Raw genomic sequence first — 19,586 nt, forward strand, 5'->3', positions numbered from 1 at the left:
TTCCCAGACGCCTTAACGCCCACTCACATCCTGGGCCATCTGATCTCAGGAATTCGCATGATAAGGTGGGGCCAGGTTTCACAATGAACGCACCCGAAACTCTGGCTGATTGGGACCCACGCCCAGTTTCACACCTTGGCTCAGGCGATTAGAGGATCATCAGGGGTCCTTTTGTCCCTCTGTGGGGGGTTACTCCCACTAGGTTTATATCTGGGACTCTCCACCATTTGACCTTAGAACTGAAGAAGCTTCTCGGATGAGAGGTGAAACGTCTTCAAGCAACTTAAAGAAGTCCAGACGCTTTTCTTTCCAAGCTCCTTTGACTACGATGACCTGGATGACTGAGAACCTTCACAGACAGCTTAAAACTCATCTGTTTAGACAGGCATTTGGGTAATGTTAATGCGTAATATGTTGTTTTATTTTATATTTATATTGTACTATTGCTTGTTTGATATGCTTTTATATTTCCTCTATGTTGCTATATTGTTTGTTTGACATGTCTTCATGTGAAGCACTTTGTAACAGCGTTTTCGTCTTAAAAAGTGCCATATAAATAAATTTTACTTACTTACTTACTATCTCAAAAAGCAATATAATGTCACCGTAATCATTATATAATCCATTTGATTCTGATTGTGGGGATAGTTGGTGATACATGAACTGACTTTGCTGTTTGTGTCTTGAAGAAAAAGTCTTTAATTCTTCTAATGCAATATTTCCAATACGGCTGTACCTTGTATTTCTATCTATTTTCATTCATAGTTAACTAGTTAATTTATAAATATATTATATAAATAGCACAAAATAAATGTCCACATTTCATTTTCACAGGTTTAAACAGAGAGTCCACAGTAATCTAATTTAAAAAGAAACAAAACACCATAAAGCAGGAAACGTGTCCCTTTTAAACCACATCTGTGTAATCTCTGATTTAGCACTTCTACATTTAAATAGACTAGAATCAGCTACTTCTGTGAGTCATTTGGCATGTTTGATAGCACTCACTTTCACCTATTAAATATAATGTGTCTTAAAAAAACAGATAATTGGAATAAAGGTCATTATGAAGCGCACTACAGGAAGGAATCAAAAATTCAAAACTTAAATCAGTGTATCGCCTGACTCATCTGTAATGCAGATGCAGCATTTTCTGACCTAATGAAACTCACTTGGGGAAAAAAACTACCTATTGATCTCTGTGATCTCTTCAAGACCGCTTCTTTACAATCACGGAGATTGACCATTCCCATTTCAAATAATCTGACCTCTGCACTTTAATCAATAACATGCAGTATGTGCTGCGTATCTTCATACTCACAGCAGAAATCACCTATTGATGTTGGTGACATGGTGACCTTTCGCCCTCCTCCACCTTTAGTGGTACTCTTGACTACAATTAAACATCTATTCTGTCCTTCACCCACTACAGAGCTTAAAGTAAAAGTGATAAGTAATTACTGATGCTGTCTAAATATAAGATCTACAGTACGGCCATTAAAGGTCATGGTGGGAAGTTTTCTTTTATTTCTGGATTATTTTTGCAGAACCAGAGAATAAGTTACTGAATAATTTCCTTCTTTAGGGAAATAAACACTGTTTGAAATGGTTATAAATCACTGTCTGTAGTTTTATGTCATGAAAGTTCAAACAGTACAGCGATGCCAAAGATAAAACGAACACTCCAGGGAAAGCGGCTCAAAGGAAGACAGAGAAAACTATGAAGAGTGGACAGACCTTTGCAGAGACCTCAACCCTCGGCCGCAGCCTTGAAGCCAAACTGTCAACTTACTACAGATTGTGATTTATTTTAATTCAGACCGCCTTTTAAGATTTGACACAATGTAAGTAGATATTTTCGGCAGGTTGACAAATCGAGTTAATACTGTTAATCTATCTGAAAAGGGGATTCTCACATTCTGAGCTGCAGTAATGTTTTCATTTATGGCATTTCAAAATATGAATAAGGTTTCTGTATGCATCTAGGACAAAGATCTGAAAATAATTCATTTATCCTTTAGATGGTTTCGACCTTTTTGAGTGTTTGTGGTGTAAAAATAAATTTTGTGAATAATATTTAACTGCAAAAGCTTGTGATGACTGTTGTACTAGAAGGTTAAACCTCCCACTCACTATCTTAACCCCTTATGTCTAGTCTATCATATTTGTGTAGTTTTTTTTGTGAGTTTTCGAGACTTCTACATCAGCAGTGGGATTCCCCCCCCCCGATAAAACCAAAATAAATTGCACAATACATCCATCCATCCATCCATCGATTTTCTTCCGCTTATCTGGCGACAGGTCGCGGGGGCAGCAGCGTAAGTAGAGAAGCCCAGACCTCCCTCTCTCTAGCCACCTTCTCTAGCTTCTCCAGGGGAACACTAAGGCGTTCCCAGGCTAGCCGTGAGATAGTGTTTCCAGCTTGTACTGAATCTGCCCCAGGGTCTCCTCACAATGTATATATATGTTTTTAATTCTATAAGACATTTTAATCTATATTCAGGGTAAGATCTTTTTAAATATGCCTAGGTTAAAGGCTAACGTTTTTTTCAAACCTGCCTCTCTAATAAACCCATAACAGACTTAAAAGCTCTTCTTTATTCAGTAGCAACTACACGTGTAAAAGACTTACTATTAATTTCATATTGTTAAAAAGAACTAATGATCATGTGAATTAACAGTTCTATGCAGTTGTTTTTCCTTTTTACCTTCATCCAACACTTTTCCATCAGCGCTGTGTTTGAGTCATCCTTAACCTTCAAGTAATACTCCACGGCCCGGGAATATTCACCCGACTGCTCCCACTCTCTCGCCTGCTCCAAGAAGCCCTCCACACCCCTGAAACCAACAGGCAATAAACTCTTTTTTTTTTAATTAAAAAAATATTAAACATTTCACAATAGCTTTATTTATTTTCTATGTTATTTTACCAGTTCATAACAATCATGGCATAAAATAGTTAATGCTATAATAATAATAACCACCATTACTAAATGGTAAATTGACAGTTAATTGTGTCAATGCTAGGGTTCCCTTACAGTCGATTTACTCCGTACAACACATAAAGTATGGGATATCCCGCCCCTGTTTGTCCTGGCTGAAGAAATCTCTATTCACACCTTTAAGGCGGATGGCCTCAGACAACATGTATAGGGCCCTGTCTACACATATACCCCCTGCCATCACAATCAGCCCTCAGTTCTAACGCTCTTCACCTCGCTAAGAGCATATCTACTGGGTTGGGCTAGCTAGCTACTGCTAGTTAGCTCCATTGTCTGCTGGCATAAGTTAACCCAACTGCCTTGTTGGTGTTAGCCTTCACTCCACAGCTGGTGTGTAGGCTGCCCACGAAGTGCTAATTTCAAATCTTCCTGTGCAGCACTTTGCTTTGCGTTTTGGTATGGATATCAAACCAAAGAGAACAAAACTGAAATTTTCTGTTTGCCACTGTCTTCAGTGGTGCAGTTTCTCTTTGCATGATAGTGACCAGCAATGACGCGTGCCCCATTTGCCTGGGAATTGTCCAAGTTAGGAGAACGCTGACTGACCTGAAGTCTGTGTGCTTCTTCACACCCTGGAACGATGGGTGACTTTGCGGAGAAAATTCCAGAGGAGGTTAACAGTAACCGCATCTTGCATGCTAGCTACCGGTGGGAGCCTGGGCTGTTGCACCAGGGATCTTGGATTGGGAGAGTGCCGTTTTACAAGGTGGTGTCCACAGATGCTTCCCTAAGAGGGTGGGGAGTTCTGTCCGATGGCGCATCAGAGAGAGGGGTCTGGACACAGAGCTTCACAATGATGTAAGGCTGCTAGCTGTGTTCTTAGCTCAGGCATTTTTGTCCAGTTCTGAGGGGCCAACATTTCCTAGTCAGGATGGACAATTCAACAGTGGTCTCTTACATAAACAGGCAAGGAGGGAAACGCTCCCTTCCCCTGTTAAAGTGGTCTCGCTCTCTGCTATTATGGTGCAGTGTTCGATGTCTGTCTCTAAGAGCAACCCATGTTCCAGGCCATCTCAACCTGGGGCCAGACCTTCTCTCCAGACCTTCTCTCCATTCCAGTGAGGGAATGGAGGTTGCACCCCTTTGATATTGGCCCAGATACGGGATCTATTTGGCGAGGCAAGTAGATCTTTTTGCCTCCAGGGTGAACACTCACTACCTCATGTTCTTCTCCATAATCGACAGTGATTCACCCGTGGGCATAGATGCACTAGCACACCAATGGCCAGACGTGCTCCTCTATGCATTTTCCCAGTTGAAGTGATATCTCCAGTTCTTGATAGAGTGCATCGGCAGCACATCTCACTGATTTTTGTTGCCCCCCTGGTGGCCAACAAGGTCGTGGAATGCAGAGATAATCAGTCTACTAGCAGCAAGTCCTTGGCAGCTTCTTCTCTGTGGGGACCTCCTCTCTCAGGCAAGAGGAGAAGTGATTCATCTGCCCGGATCTATGGTGCCTTTATGGTTACCTACTGAGAGATCAAATTTGATAGCTAAGGGTCTGCCCCCATGCGTGGTCCTGTAGAGGCTTTTATGAGTACAAATGGCAAGCCTTTGAGCAATGGTGCCAGGACGGGCACATTCCCCCAGTCCAGTGCTCTATTGTGGATGTTTTGACATTCCTGCAGGAGATGCTAGATACTGGCGGTCCAGTGTCTTTTCATGGGACTTGTGTTTGGTGCTTGAGGCCATTTGTGCCTCCCTTGAGTCTGTGGATATAAAATGTATTTCATATAAAACTGCATTGTTTTTCACTTTGGCTTCTGCAAAGTAAGTGGGTGACCTTCATGCTTTGTCTGTGCAGCTAGTTGGGCATCACCGCACACTTTTTTTTTTTCCGGTTCACTCGTTTGTACATTACAGCCCCTTCGGTGGCTCATACTGTCCTTTCAGCTGGGTCTACCACACACTAAGGTGGTGGTGGTCCAACTCCAGTTTGATGGATACTCTGCAGGGCGTGTATATATGTCCCATACTATATGTGTTGTACCATGTGAATCGACTGAAAGGGAACGAACAGTTATGTGTATAACTTTTGTTCTCTGAAGGAGAGGAACGAGTTACAACACAAGGTTGTCTCTGCGCAGCTTGGCTCGATGAAGAGTGGCTATCGAACTGAGAGAAGAGGCTGAGAGAAGGGGGTATATGTGCAGGCGGGGCCATACACATATCATCACAAATAATCAGCCTTAAAGGCGTGAATAGAGGTTTCTTCAGTCAGGACATGCTGGAAAGCAATATCCCATTCTATATGTGTGTGTGCCTTATTCCTCAACTTCATGGAGCATAAATTATACACATAAATGTTCATTTTGTGTTGTTTTAGAATTTTGGATTTTTGGGTTAATATATCAGAGTTTTGGTTTATCTTTAGTTGTTTTTGTTTTTTTTACAGTATATTGCAAGTTTCAGTGCTTGATAAACGACCGAGTCTGGTTCCTGTTTGGATTTCTTTATCATTCCTGTAATGAGTTTTCTGTAGTATTAAGTTTAGTTTTTTTTTCTTTAATTTTCTTTTCTTCCCTCTCTATCGTGCAGTATTAGTTCCTTTGCCCTCCTCTGCCCTGTTAGTCTTCAGTGAATCCATGTTTTTCTCTGTCTGGAATGTACTCTACATTTTCGTATTATCCACAGCCTTTTCATCTCAATCACTTAATATATTTACTTGTCCTGTTAATAATCGGTCTTTGTCATTAGCTTCCATTTCATTAGAAATTAGAGATTAGAACTGTGTTCATCCTCTACAAGCTGCAGTTCCATCACAGCTTTGCAGATGGATGCAGTGGGAGATGAGAAGCTTTGCACTTATCTGAAGCCTGAGCTGTAAAGTCTGCAAGAATAATTCATTGTTTTCTCTCTTCAAACCCTCTTTTTCATCCGTTTCCATTGGTAACTTTTGATGTTTCCTCCCACAAGTCATTAAAGCGGGAGAAACGATGGGAGGAGGGTATGAGCTGCATTCTGCTGGTTTGCTGTCTAATGAGCTGTTCCTCATCGGGAGTTGAAATTTGGGAGTACACGTGAGGTGTTTTTTAAAAAAATGAGGAAAAAAGCATCAAACTGATTCGTTGTGCATAGATGCATTTCTGGTAATGTTCAAAATATGTTAAAAAATGTCCCACAAATAATCACGAGTCAAGTTGAAAGGCTTTTGACTTCAAATGTTGTAACTAGATATAGCTTCAGTGACGGATTTGGGTTTTCTTTAGTAGGACTGTGCTTCATCTTTTACTCTGCCATGTTAGACCTAAAATATTTGAACACCACAAGAAATGAAGGTCAGTGGTTACTTATTTTATGGGCTTAATCTCACCTGAGTCCTTTCTTGGAGGCCTCCCTCTCATACTCCTCTTGGAGCATGGAGAGTTTATTGGGGATATACTCTTTACAGATACGTATGGCATCACTCCACATGTCTGCATCCTGAATTTAAAACAGACACGAAATCAATTAAATAACTGACTATCAGGCAGATTGTCAACATCTGAAAAATGAAAAAGGAATCCTGCAACTTTAGACATTTTTCACTAAATTGCAAAAAATTCTACAAATACTTTCTTGTCTTTTTTCTGTATCAGCGGCAGATTGACTACACTGGTTCACCTTATACCTAAAAAAATAGATCTTCTCCTACATTACTGGAAACTATTCTTCTTCAACAGTAACAATTTCCTGTGGGGTACCTCAGGGCTCCATTTTAGGTCCCGTCCCATTCTCTCTACACATGCTTACTTGGGGTCAAATAATCAGTAAACATAATATAATTTTTTGCTCCTAAGCTGACAACATGGAATTATATCTCCCCCTCAATGCCAACAAGTCCAGGCTGAATAGCATCATCAAATGCCTTGTGGACATTAAGAACTGGATGGCACAAAACTTCCTTCAGCTGAATGAGGACAAAACAGAAATTTTCTGTTTTGGCTCTGCCAATTCCTTTGTAAGTTTTTCTGATCAACTTGGAAATCTGTCCACTTATGTAAACCCTTAGGCCAAAACTCTTAGTGTGATATATGACTCTGGCTTTAGGTTTAACAAGCAAATTAACTCAGTGGTTAAAACAGCTTTTTTCATTTCTGTTCCATTTCAAAAGTTAGGTTTTCCTTTCTGTGAGAGATTGCAAAATTGTGTTCATGCTCGCATTTTCTGTTGTCTGGTGCTGGTAGGCTGTCCACAGGTATCTTAGGCTACGTTCACACTGCAGGTCTTAATGCTCAATTCCGATTTTTTGATCAAATCCGATTTTTTTGTCTGCTCGTTCACACTACAAATAAAATGCGTCAGCAAACGCGCTCTAGTGTGAACGCTCAAAGCGGCCCGCATGCGCAAAAGAAGATGTCACACACAACGCGCTCTGTTTAGACCCAGAGCAAACAATATTGTTTGACTGATGGCCCTTAATATAAAGACTTCGGACTTCACGTTTCCCAATTTTTGCTTTAAGTTATTTTGTTATTTACATAATAATGTAAATAACCTAATAATGATCCTTATTGCTGTTTAAGAGAGGAGCGGTGCTTCAAAGGATAGCTGCAGATTTCTGTCAGAATCTGCAGATTATACAGTACAAATAAAATGTTTACGTTGTCTTCCCAACAGTTTCACTGACATCTACACTGGATGGCCAGGAAGCGTTCGCGATGTCTTCTCTGGCGCTGATAATTGGCTTCAGTCTTGTGTCGGTGACGTAAAAGACGGATTTAATGCGACATGACCGTTCAAACAGCAGTCGCTTTCTAAAACATCGGATATGTATCGGATTCAGTACCACATACGAAAGTGACCCAGATGGGATTTGAAAATATCGGATTTGCGCCGTTCACACTGTCATAGCATGATCGGATATGGGTCGCATAGGGTCAAAAAAATCGGATTTGATGCGCTTTCGCCTGCAGTGTGAACGTAGCCTAAAAGAGAGGTCATATTACACATGTTTTAGCATCTCTCCACTGGATGCCAGTGAGGGTCGGAATCAGTTTCAAGATACTCCTGTTTGTATACAAGCCATTCATGGTTTGTCTCCTTAATACATCTATGACCTCTTACACCCCTATTAATCTCCCATGTCCCTCCAGTCAGGTGATTGGAATGCTTCTGACTGTCCCTAGCGCTAGATTTAACCTCAGAGGAGACTGGGCCTTCTGTGTGTTTGCCAGCAAACTGTGGAACAACTTTTCCCTCACATTCAAATCTGCTCCCTCCATTTGATCCTTTAAAACTAGACTTTTTACTCACTGACATTTGAGTGTGTCATTGGTCTTTGTATTTCCTGTGCTGTTTTCGGCCATGATTCTGTTTATCACCCACTAATATCTATTTTTTTCTTATTTCTTTATTTATTTCTATTCCCTTGTCTTTTTATCCACTCTATCTTTTGCACAGAACTTTGGGTAGTGTTTTTTTTAAAAATGTGCTTTATAAATAAATTTGAGGTGGAGTTACCTTGTAGTATTTAACAGCTAGTTCAGGTCTCTGTGCTTGGAGCAGGAAGGCCTCAGCCTTCTTGAAATCATTCTCTTTAAAGCAGAACTTGGCTTGGCCAACCAGAACCTCAGACAGGCTCTCTGGATCGTGGCCCTCAGCCACCTGCTGTGCATTGGCCCAGTCCTGGTTGTGGACATACCTGGAACAGTTCACACACAAATACACACAGGAAATAAAATCCAAAAATAATCTGTTTTAAGATTAACGGAAACGATTTTTTAAATGTTTTTCATCAAGTACCAGAAAGGGGACTTTGAATAACTTCAGGTTCATAGAAATTTACTTACTTAAAGCTGTGGCTATCTGGGGGGCTGGACATTAATTTCAAGACATATCTGCTTTCAGTGGCTTAGGGAAGTAATGGCACTTCTCAAACTTAAACCTCAAATCTCTACATACTTTTGTGAACCGTTAAAACTGCTTTTACCTCTCTGACGACGAAGTCATAACCCTACCTCAATCCTATATCTTGGGGGAAAAAATGAAAAAAGTTCATTATTTTTGATGTGTCTGTTAGAATCACTATTCTCCTTCTTCCATGCCTGCTATCCTTGAAAGAGAAATTAAAAACAAAGACGATATTTTCTTTGCCCAGGGTTAGTGTTAACATTAGTGTTAGCATTGGGGTTGTCACTGATCATGGGTTACTCTCCATCATTCATGAATACTCACACACTCCCCAATTTGAATATTACCTAAAATGACTTAAGCATGTGCGTACAAGAATCATTGCTGCGCAGTGCTGTGTGGCTGGCTGTGGTGTAACTTCACTATGTCTATTTTTAGAAAGCTATACATAATTAGTATTTCTACTGCTGATTGCTATGCAGGCTGTTTCCTCAGTTAACTTTCTGCTAACACTTTAGATTAGGCTTTAATTATCTTGCTATAAACATGCTTATTAGTAGCCTGTTTACTCTTTATTAGTCATTGCAAACCACTTACTAATGACTTGGGCTGCATGGTCCTATTATACCCTTATCAGACATTTAATTAAGAGCTAATTAATGGTTAATATATGTAGCGTAATTTAAAGTATTACCAACTTATCAAATGATTTTGATGAGGCTTGGTTGTTTAGTTCAATTATGGAAGAAAGAACCCCTTAAAAGAGATATGTGATTAGTGAAACTAAGCACATTTGGACTTTTTTTAATGACATGAGAAAGTTTAAAAATTGAAGTATTCCAATAATTATATTAACCAAAATTGTCCTTAAACATTAAGCTGCAAACTGAGCCTGAAACTGATATAAATCTGCTCCTCACTGATGCTGATCAGCTGGCAGTAATGATGGGCTCAAAGTGTGAGCACAACATCATCACCTCCAGTACTCACATCAACACAGCTTCTTTGGGTTTTCCTGCTTTGATGAACTCTGCCTCGGCTTCAGTGAACTTCCCCTGTAAGATGAAACCATGAAAAAATTCAGGATTAACACGACTTAATGTGTGCAGCATGCAGTGAGTTCAAGATTCTCAGTAACAGAAATTACGAACAATAACTCAGTGGTGAGTTAGTTCACAGAAACAGCAGCAGCAGGTTTATTGTTATTCTCATATGAGCTGACTATGCTGGGCAATAAAAAGAAAAAAAAAATCACATATTGATGTGCTTGGTCTGGTTGAATAAAGAAGACAGAGAATAAATTTGGCATGAAGCAGTTTTGTAGGAGGAAAACTGAAAAGTCTTCATGTGGGTAGTTGTAGCAACTTTTTTGAAAGTGTATAGAAAGAGCAGAAAACTGACTGTGTGGTAAAACTGTGATGGATTTACCTCATCTTCCAGGTACAGTGCATGCTTGAGGTGGATCTCAGGAATCTTCTCCTTACATGCAAGGCGGGCCAAGTCAAAGGCAAAGTCAAATGAGCTGGAGAGAACATGAGGACAGTCTCTGTTTATGTCACATATAAGAGATCTGGCACTCAAAGGATTTTTAGTAGAAATCTATGAGATAAGTGTGTATGCATGTGTAAACCTCTAATTGATATCATAGTAAGTAATTAGAAATGTGGATTTGACTGAGGATACATGCACGTTTTGTCCCTGTGACCACAAAAGTCAAATATATAGCTTTCTCCCCATTAATTTATACACGGTCTGGGAATTAAAAGCACAAATAACTTTATAAGATGGTTACTAAGTGACCTTGCTCATTTCCTTTTTAGGAAGGAAACAATTGATCACGTTTTACCGTTAGGATTTCCTTTCAGACAGTACAACAGATAAAAGATTCTGAATGAGTGTCAAACTTGTTTTAAAGCTCTGCAAAAGGTTTATCATATTTTAAGCAAATAAAATGAAACTCAGTATGTGAGTAAATTGAACTTAGATAATTATTTGGGTCTTTGTGTTGTGATAATGCTCACGATTTATTTGAAGCAGACTTGATGGCGTACTCCAGCAGGCCAAACTTGTTTAGCAGCTTAACAGCTGCCTCTCCTCCCAGACTCCGGGCCCACAGGTAGGCCACCTGCTTCTGCGCATCAGCACCTCCGTGGCTTTTTGCCACCTGACGAACACACAAACACATTAAAAAAAATCATTACACCAGGCCTTCACTCCTGTGGCTCCCTAACCCCCTTACAACACATAATCCCGGGGAGAAACATTTGAAAGAAGCTATAAAGCTGTGGTGCATTCCCAACGAAACTACAGCAATAAACAGAGAGCCACACACCTGTAACAATGCTGTGGACATGAAACCCAGTAACAACAAGTCAAGCCGTCCTATTCTGCATTTAGCATCAGGAATAAACATTATAATATATGCAATCTACAGTATATGCTTTAACCTAAAACAATTACAACAACAGATAACAGCTGATATAAGCAGAGTGTGAGATGTAAACATTTGCTGCGTGGGACGAGGTTCTAGACTTTACTGCTCTCTGCCATATCTTATAAATGTAATGAGATTAAACACAAGTGAACAAAACAAAACAAATGTGGCGTTTGTACCCTGTACGCATCCTCCCACATATCATTGACACTGTACATGTGGACCGCAGCCTTCCACTCTTCAGCCTCCATGAAGTGGTATTCCGCCTCCGAGAACCTCGATTCAGCCTCCAGCTCCTGCAAACAGCACATTTATCATCACCGTCACTTACCATAACTTATGTATCACATACCGGCAGGCTCAACCAAACCACACAGCCCATTAAGGGTCGTTGAATTAGAGCTAGAATAGAATGTAGAGGAAGAATTAATGCCCCAAAGTTTGCGACACTGTGAAAAAAAAAGTTAGAAAATTGGTCCCAAAAATGAACAGATTCAGTAATGAAAAAGAAATCTAGAGCTCAGAGACTCAGTTTGAAAGCGATTATGTCGGGACATGATTAAAAGACTTTAAAATTTGTCTGTACAGTGATCTGTTGAACTTCACAATTCAGGAAAATGTTGAATAAATTATTGTTTGAGTTTAAACTGCTGCAAGGCATTTCTCCCAAGACAGCTGGACAGCTACAAACATTAGAAACAGAGAGTGGTCTCAGACACAGACCTCCCAATAAAAACCTCACACGGCTCTAGAACTGCAGCAGTTTCTGAGCCCGTGAGAGCTCTTCTGATGAGAAGCCCCAACCAGTCGTGCCTGCGTAAATGCTGAGCTGTGAAGTAATGACATGAACCAAAACGCAACCCTTCTCTCACTTTTAAACTGGTTTCAGATGAGCAGGAAGGATCTGAAGACATTGTTTTTGTTGCTCACATTCTTGGAGTTATGTTCCTCATCTCCAAGTAATTAAACAAGAAAAATAAGCAGATGAACTGCCACAAAAAAAACTTTGCTTTACAGTATAAACACTGTCACTGCAGTTTAATCCTATTTATCTTTCATAGCACGGAAAGAGAGAACAAATTATACCTGTCTTAAAGTCCTGCATTAGTGCTCTGGTACTTTCAGTGTATGAACCAGTACAATAAGCAGAAAAAAGGCAGCTTTTAGTTTCTGTGCTCTAACTGTTGGAGTAACTGAGAGCAGCTAGAAGTAAAGCTACCACTTCACCCAGTATTTTAAATAAGCAAGGTTTATAGACAGTGTTTATGTGACTGTATTTAGTTATTCTGTTGCATTATTTTATTTTATTTGACTGTTTTATTACATAAACAAAGATTTTTGTTTACTTTATTTACTACTTTTATTTGATTCATTTCTATTTAGTGTGCTCATATTATTCAGTCTGTTCAACATTATTTTATGTTATCTTATTAAACTATTCCTTATTTCTGTCATTTATTCATATGGTGACAAAGGTGGATGCTCATATAGAAGAATACCAACATTGTAGTTCCTCTAGCAGCCACTTGAAGCTGGCTCGAAAAGCTTAAAGAGGAAATAAGCATGTTTACAGTCTGGTACAAAACAAAGGTTTTAACATGCATCCATTTGCAAATCTATAGATGCATGAGGCAATTTGCAAATATGTGTGAAGAGAGTTGTTTTACACAGTTAGCATGCCCATCACCCGAACTCAGGCTCGGTTCGGGTCACAGTTAGATTTATTTGATTGTAACATGTTAAATCTGTAGGGCTTAACTCTAGGAGTAAAAACACTGTCGTTAGATTGTCACTGCAGTGTGGTGTGTACCTTGGCTAGGTGGACATGGGTCTCAGTCAGCAGGTCAGGGTGATGTTTGGCTACCAAACGAATGACATCGTCAAACATCCGGTTCTTCTTGTACATGGTGATGGCAAGGTCAGGCTGCTTCACTGTAGCAAACAGCCTGCATGTGTAAAAGGGGAAAGAGGGCTTTTTAAAACACTTCAGGTCTAAAATACTACGCCCAGACTTTTTCTCCTGCTGTTTTCAAGGTCAGAGATTAACTCAAATGGTGTCATGGTAGTTTGTCTCCCACCAGCTCGACTCCAGCAGACAATGACGTGACAAATTCGTGTAAATATGGAGATTTGTATTTACCTCTCGGCCTCCTTGAACTTCCCATCTCTCTCCAGCTCCTGAGCTCTGCTGATGTACAGAGCCATAACCTCCTCCTCCGTCATACACTTCACTGCCAGCTTTATAAGAAAAAGAATATTAAAAACACGACCTTAAATATTACATTTCTTAATTAATCCCACATTAGATTCTTAAATATCTATTCCAGGGAGATTTTCTTTAAAATGACTCTGGAAAACACAGAATATTTAAAACTATGCTGTAATGTGTCCGTGCTGACCTTGTGAGCCTCCTCCCAATGCCCTGCTGCGGTGTACATCTCTACAGCATCTTTAATGTGACCTCCTTTCACAAACAGATGTTCTGCCATCTACAGGTCAATAAAAAAATAACAAAACACACAGAAAATACAGAATGTCACATTAAAAAAAATTATATATTACATTACTTATACAGAGCCCATTCTGAGAGTTTAATCCAGATTATTTTTGCAGCTGAAATCTGCATATTCCCCCCCTAACCTAATCACAAAGTTACCATTTTCAAAATGGGACAGCTTTAAGGATACTCTCATTGAATATATGTGTGTGGGCATGCCTGCCAGTGCAAAACAAGCAGATTGTGGGTTCAGCTAAACAACATGAGTGATATATTAAAGTCATCTGTCACAAAGGCAATAATAAAATCTTGCCCAGCTATCTTGATAAGAAACTGTTTGAGGTTTAGCGAAACACAGTAATTATATGTTCTAAGTTAGAACTTTTTGGCTGGCTCTTTTTTTATTCTCCAAACCTCTTCAAAGACCTGTTTAAGGATAAAACTTGATTTTAGGTGATTATATTAGAGTGTTAACTAGCCATCCAGAGCCTGTCGGAGAAAAAGCAATGGGCGCAGAGTAGATCACTTCCAGAGTGGATGCACCTTTAAGATTAGGGTATGGAGCTTACTGATGTTGGCTTATTTTCGGGATAAGAGGCTTTGGAGTGCATTAATGTCAATCACAAAGAAACCTGTGTGTGTGAGTCCCCTCCCCCTACACACAGAGTGGATCAGGCAGCAGTTACTACAAATGTTTATATTCCTCTCTGTATTTAATTATTAGTTATTATTAATCACCGGCTCTCTTCCACAGTGTGTCTTTGTCCCGTCTATCTCCCCTCACCTCCAAAGCGGCAGATGAGCTTGCTCATAGGGAGTCATATGATTGTTGTGGTTTTCTCTGTATTATTCTGGGGTCTTTACCTTACAGTATAAAGCACCTTGAGGCAACTGTTGTTGTGATTTGGTGCTATATAAATAAAATTGAATTGCATTTAAAAAAATGTCGGGGGAACACTAGTAACAGAGAAAGCATGTAGCCAAAATATGTGAAACTCTCATCTAAATGAACTAAAACTTAGCAGCGCACTTTGTTTAGGTTCTCTGCAATAAGACCACCAAGTCGGAACCAGACTGGGACAGATGGTATATGACATGTTTGTATTTATTTGTTTTGTTGCATCTCTGCATGTTTTTGTTTATTATATAGTTTTATGTGATCTGCCCAGGGACTGAGGATGTGAATTAGGAGTATAGATAAAATCTGCCGTGTTTACATCTCATATTTTCTTACACTGCTGTCCATTAATGTGTACTGCCCCTGTTAAATAAAGACAAGACTGGAAACTTTGAATGAATACATCAAACTATGAAAAAACTCAACTTAATTTTAATTCAGATTGCAGAGGCCTTACTCTCGTTGTTCATACCTGAGGAGTTGAGAATAGAAGTGATATATGCAGAGACTTGCACAGAGTTCACCACACTCCAAAGGCTGCTTTTTTATCTGCACTAGCTAAGGATATGCAATTTGTGAAACCAAATTCTAATTATACTTATTCTGGTGGTAGACTTTTTCAATGTTGCAACTCGTGAGTTTGGTTGTAAACAAATACTGATCTAGAAAGGCTCGTGTAGGACTGTGCCATTACATGAAACATGTAATTACAACAGTGTAATATCAGACCTACTGAATAACACTGTTTTTTTTTTTGTTGTTGTTGTAAACTCTGCTGCTGGTTGCCAGTTTATGTTGTGACCAGTGATCTGACTCTTAACACACAGTAGAGACTAAGAGAGTGAATGAAGCAATTAAAATTTTATCGCATTTTAAAAAGTATAATATAATGAAAAAAAATCCCGCTACTTTACAGTGAACAGACTTTTGCTACATAAAGCCAGATACTCATAGAATCAGTCTGTAATAAAAGTCGCTTCAGTACAACAAACAGATGAGCTGGTTGTTTGCCATTCTGATTAAAAAGTGTTTAGTCACTGTTTTTCCAGGATACTTTCTCTATAGCTACAGCAGGTGCGTGCGCTTCATTGTTTATAGCTTGCACTGAAATTCACTTTCCTGCAACAACTACCCCCCAACTTGGAGAGCAAAGAGCTTGTTATCTTAATTACTTTCTGTGAATATGCCCATGGAGCAATCTGACTGAAATAGGCTGCTATTTTCAGAGCCTGGCAGTCTGTGGAGGCCGTTTGGCTCAGCTGAGCTCATCAGAATAAGCACAGCACACTGCGCTTCGCCACCATCATCTCGCTTCCTTTTCTTTGTATTCGTACCAGATTGCTCTCGTTATCGTTTTCTTTTCAACAGTCGTGTTTTTTGTGGTATTGGGGCAACTTTTAAAAGTATTGTTACAACTACCAAACTTGTCCTTATTGCCAAAGCACCCTGGAGCAAACATGGGTTACAGTGTCCACAGAGACTGCAGTAAAGTGAAAACTGGCCACCGTGCATGTGTGTGGGTGTGTGTACGTGTCCACATGAGATGAGTGGAAATTAACTGCCAGTGGCAAAATGTCACAGCCTCCTTCATTTAGCCAAGCCTGTACAGTATTTTTATGAGGTACATATATAACACAAGTGAAAGTGTAACACTGACTCAGTTCAAAGTATGTAACCAGCACAAATATTTAAAAATGCAGTTTCTCGTTTACACGCATTTGAAACGATCTGTAGTCGTGTTTTGCTTTCTTTTTGTTCCACTGTTCACCAGTTTCTTACTTTGCCATCTGTCTACTGCTGTGTAGAGCAGATTTATCTTTTTCAGTTAAAACACCTTGCCAGTGCTATCCCCTGAGCAAAACCTTGTTGAAATGACATTGAAAAGATGACTTTTCCGGACGTCTGAACAATGTTGATATTTGGTTGTAAAGTGAAAGGTGAACATGTTTCACGTTTTAGCCAACTTTTCCTGGCAGTTCTGCTGTTATCCTAGAGGTGCTCTGGAGGAGATGCCGGGGTTTCAGAGCTGGAGCTTAATGGAGAGCTGTGAGGAGGAAATATGAACTATGTGTTCAGCTATCATTGCGGAGAATGTGAGATTTTTGGAAAATCAAATGGGCGAGTTTTGCTGAACTGTCTTTTAGTTCCAGTGAATGGAACTCAATGTTTCAGCATACCAAGATATTTGGAAAATTTCATGCTCCCAGATTTTGGTAAACAGTTTGGGGATGCCCACTTCCTGTTTCAACATGACTGTGCACCACTGCACAAATCAAGGTACCTAAAGATATGGACGAACGTGTTTGTCATGGAAGAACTTGACTGGCCTGCATGGTTTCCTGTCCTCAACCCAAGAGAAACACCTTTGGGATGAATTAGACACAAGACTGTAAACCGGGACTTCTTTCCAAAACACCAGTAAGTGACCTCACAAATGTATTTATGGAAGAAAGGTCAAAAAGTCCCTTAAACACACTTCTAAACTTAATGAAAAGTCTTCCCAGAGGAGGTGGAGTTGTTATAGCTGCAAAGGGTGGGCTGACATCTTATTGAACCCTATGGATGGAATGGGATGTGTGAAAGCAGACAAGCATGTAAGTGCTACCGTCTCATATTATGTATAAAAAATACATTTAAACCTCAGTTCATCATTTATATCACGAAAAGAATAGTTTATATCAGACATTTTTAAAAAGTTATATTTACATCTGTAGCTTATTTTCATCTTACCCTTAAACATTCCCACAATTTAATAAAAGTCCAACATATAATCTATTATACAATAAAGACAAAAACTTGTACTTTTTGATGCCTTCCTTTTCACTGATCTGAAAGAAAACATGTTGTGGCTATACCTTCACCTGTTTTTGTTTTCCTCTTTACCTCCTACCTCAGTCCTCCTGTCTCTCACCTCATAGTCCTGCATGGAGGCGTAGTGTTGAGCTATCTTCACATAGTATTTTGCTGATGACGAATCCTCCTGTAACTCCAGGATGTGGACTGCTTTCTTCCACTGGCGAGCTGCGATGGCTGCCTCGATCGCTTTAAGAGAACAGCTGCATGGAAGACCATATGAACACGTTAATTGTTCAGATAGCAAGAGTCAGCATTAAAATGCAGATTGTGTTGGTAATACTAGTTGCATTTTTTAACTATTCTGCAGAGAGAGAACTTATAGTTAGCTTATAGCTATCTGAAATAGTGCCTGAAACTTTACTAACTATATTTAAAAGTAGTATTTTTAACGTCTTTGTTTCTGTAGAGACTTGTAGCCAAGTCAAAATTCAGTTTTAGACGCGTCTCTAAGTTCTTTCTGAGCTCTGACTACCTGTCTTATTTGGGATTTTGGGGCATTGGTATAGCGATTTTTTTAAATCTCATCTCTCCATTATCCTGGTGATGATTTTAAAGAATTGTTGGCCATCACTGTTGGACTGTTTTTCAAGTGTCATCTTTCTGCCTCTCCATCTGTCCTTATCTTTGTCTCTCCAGTCCTCTCCCTCCATCCATCCCTCCTCTACTCTACATACCCTGCTTCAATGAAGTGGTTGATGGCAGCGTCCATCTGTTTCTGCTGGACGAGGTAGTCTCCCCAGGACTCCTCCAGTTTCACCACCTCAGCGGGGAAGGTTATGCGAGCCAGCTCTACCGCTACAGGAAACAGGAAGGAGAAACTTTCTTACCAGAAAAGTTACAATTGACTTGATTTAGCTTAAACCTACCATCTAAAATTGTACAAAACATTGTAGAAGTTATCAAATGGTATATGCAGTCTAAGCTATCTAACTGTTTTACCTTTCCTGAAGGCACCTCCTTTACAGTAGCACTCCAGCGCTCTCTGGTTGTTCCTGATCTTCTCATACAGATCTCCTGCCTGGTCAGAAGAGATGACATACATTTTGCTGTCAATTGTCTTTCAACTTAGGGTCATATGGGGCTGAAGCATATCCCAGCTGTCAATCGACGAGAGATCTGGACAAGGCCATCAACTCCAGCAGCCAATTATCAGTTAAGCTGACATTCATGTCACTGGACTGTGAAGCCAGAGCACCTGGAAAGGACCCAGGAAGGCACAGAATTTGCTACTTATAATCAGGAGGTTTGAACTCTGTGACTCTGTTAACTGCCACACACCACTATGGAAATCAAATATTTCAAATATTTATATCAGATATTTATAATTGTTTCAAAATTTGACCTTATAGCCAGTAACATATTGAAACAATGGTGTGCAGCCAATCAGAAGACAGCTGTCTAAAAGAAAGAGAGCTGTGTGGGGCTATATCACGGCCCATTACAAGATGAATTGTAAAGTTACTTTAGTATAGTTTAGTAATGAAAACATGGAATGTCAAATGAGAATAATGTTTGTTGGTGTAATTAGAAGAAAGATGTTCCGATGTTCTTGGAACAGTGACTACTATCACTTTTAAATGTCTTTAGAAAGTTTGTTTTCTTATTGTGGATTTAAACACAGGTATCGATATACTCCTGGCCACTAACTGTGAATTTGGCTGAGGCTGTGTGAACTAAAGCTGCCAATTACACCGTGCTACATTTTAATTAGTTACCTCAGTTTTTTGTTTGTTTTAATGGACTGAGTGGGAACATTTTGTCCCTGTATTTCTCTGCTGCTAGGTATTTCATGATTCAAACAACATGATACCTGAATCAGATATTTGTTCCAGCTAAATATTTTCTTGCGTTTCTCCATCTGTGACTACCCTCAATTAAACATGTTCAACTCTTTCAACCTATAATTATTCTTACTTTTAAAAGGATACACACAATTCAAATGCTAACTCAGTGGGTTTTCTAACAATAAAATGCAATGAAGAATAGTGGCACTTTGTAAAATACAGAGAAGTTTTATTTTAGCTACTGCAAGTTAAATTGTAATCACCAACTTCCATATCTAATTCC

At 39.5% G+C, this 19,586-nt stretch overlaps 1 protein-coding gene across 1 annotated transcript in view; it reads right to left on the bottom strand.

The window, feature by feature from the left end:
• Positions 1-19,586, bottom strand: part of ift172 (intraflagellar transport 172) — a 54,356-nt gene that overhangs the window by 11,839 nt on the left and 22,931 nt on the right. The window contains exons 23-35 of the mRNA XM_085371972.1: positions 18,459-18,537; positions 18,194-18,314; positions 17,575-17,719; positions 13,668-13,757; positions 13,409-13,506; positions 13,079-13,214; positions 11,448-11,564; positions 10,856-10,998; positions 10,263-10,356; positions 9,825-9,889; positions 8,445-8,625; positions 6,316-6,425; positions 2,709-2,838 (exon numbers count right to left, since the gene is read on the bottom strand). Coding sequence (XP_085228098.1) covers positions 2,709-2,838; positions 6,316-6,425; positions 8,445-8,625; positions 9,825-9,889; positions 10,263-10,356; positions 10,856-10,998; positions 11,448-11,564; positions 13,079-13,214; positions 13,409-13,506; positions 13,668-13,757; positions 17,575-17,719; positions 18,194-18,314; positions 18,459-18,537 — 1,509 coding nt within the window. The remainder of the gene's footprint in view (positions 1-2,708; positions 2,839-6,315; positions 6,426-8,444; positions 8,626-9,824; positions 9,890-10,262; positions 10,357-10,855; positions 10,999-11,447; positions 11,565-13,078; positions 13,215-13,408; positions 13,507-13,667; positions 13,758-17,574; positions 17,720-18,193; positions 18,315-18,458; positions 18,538-19,586) is intronic.

This window comes from Diplotaxodon limnothrissa, linkage group LG15, assembly GCF_057381915.1.
Source record: "Diplotaxodon limnothrissa isolate DT_005_m linkage group LG15, D_limnothrissa_male_GT1.1, whole genome shotgun sequence".
Lineage (NCBI taxonomy): Eukaryota > Metazoa > Chordata > Actinopteri > Cichliformes > Cichlidae > Diplotaxodon > Diplotaxodon limnothrissa.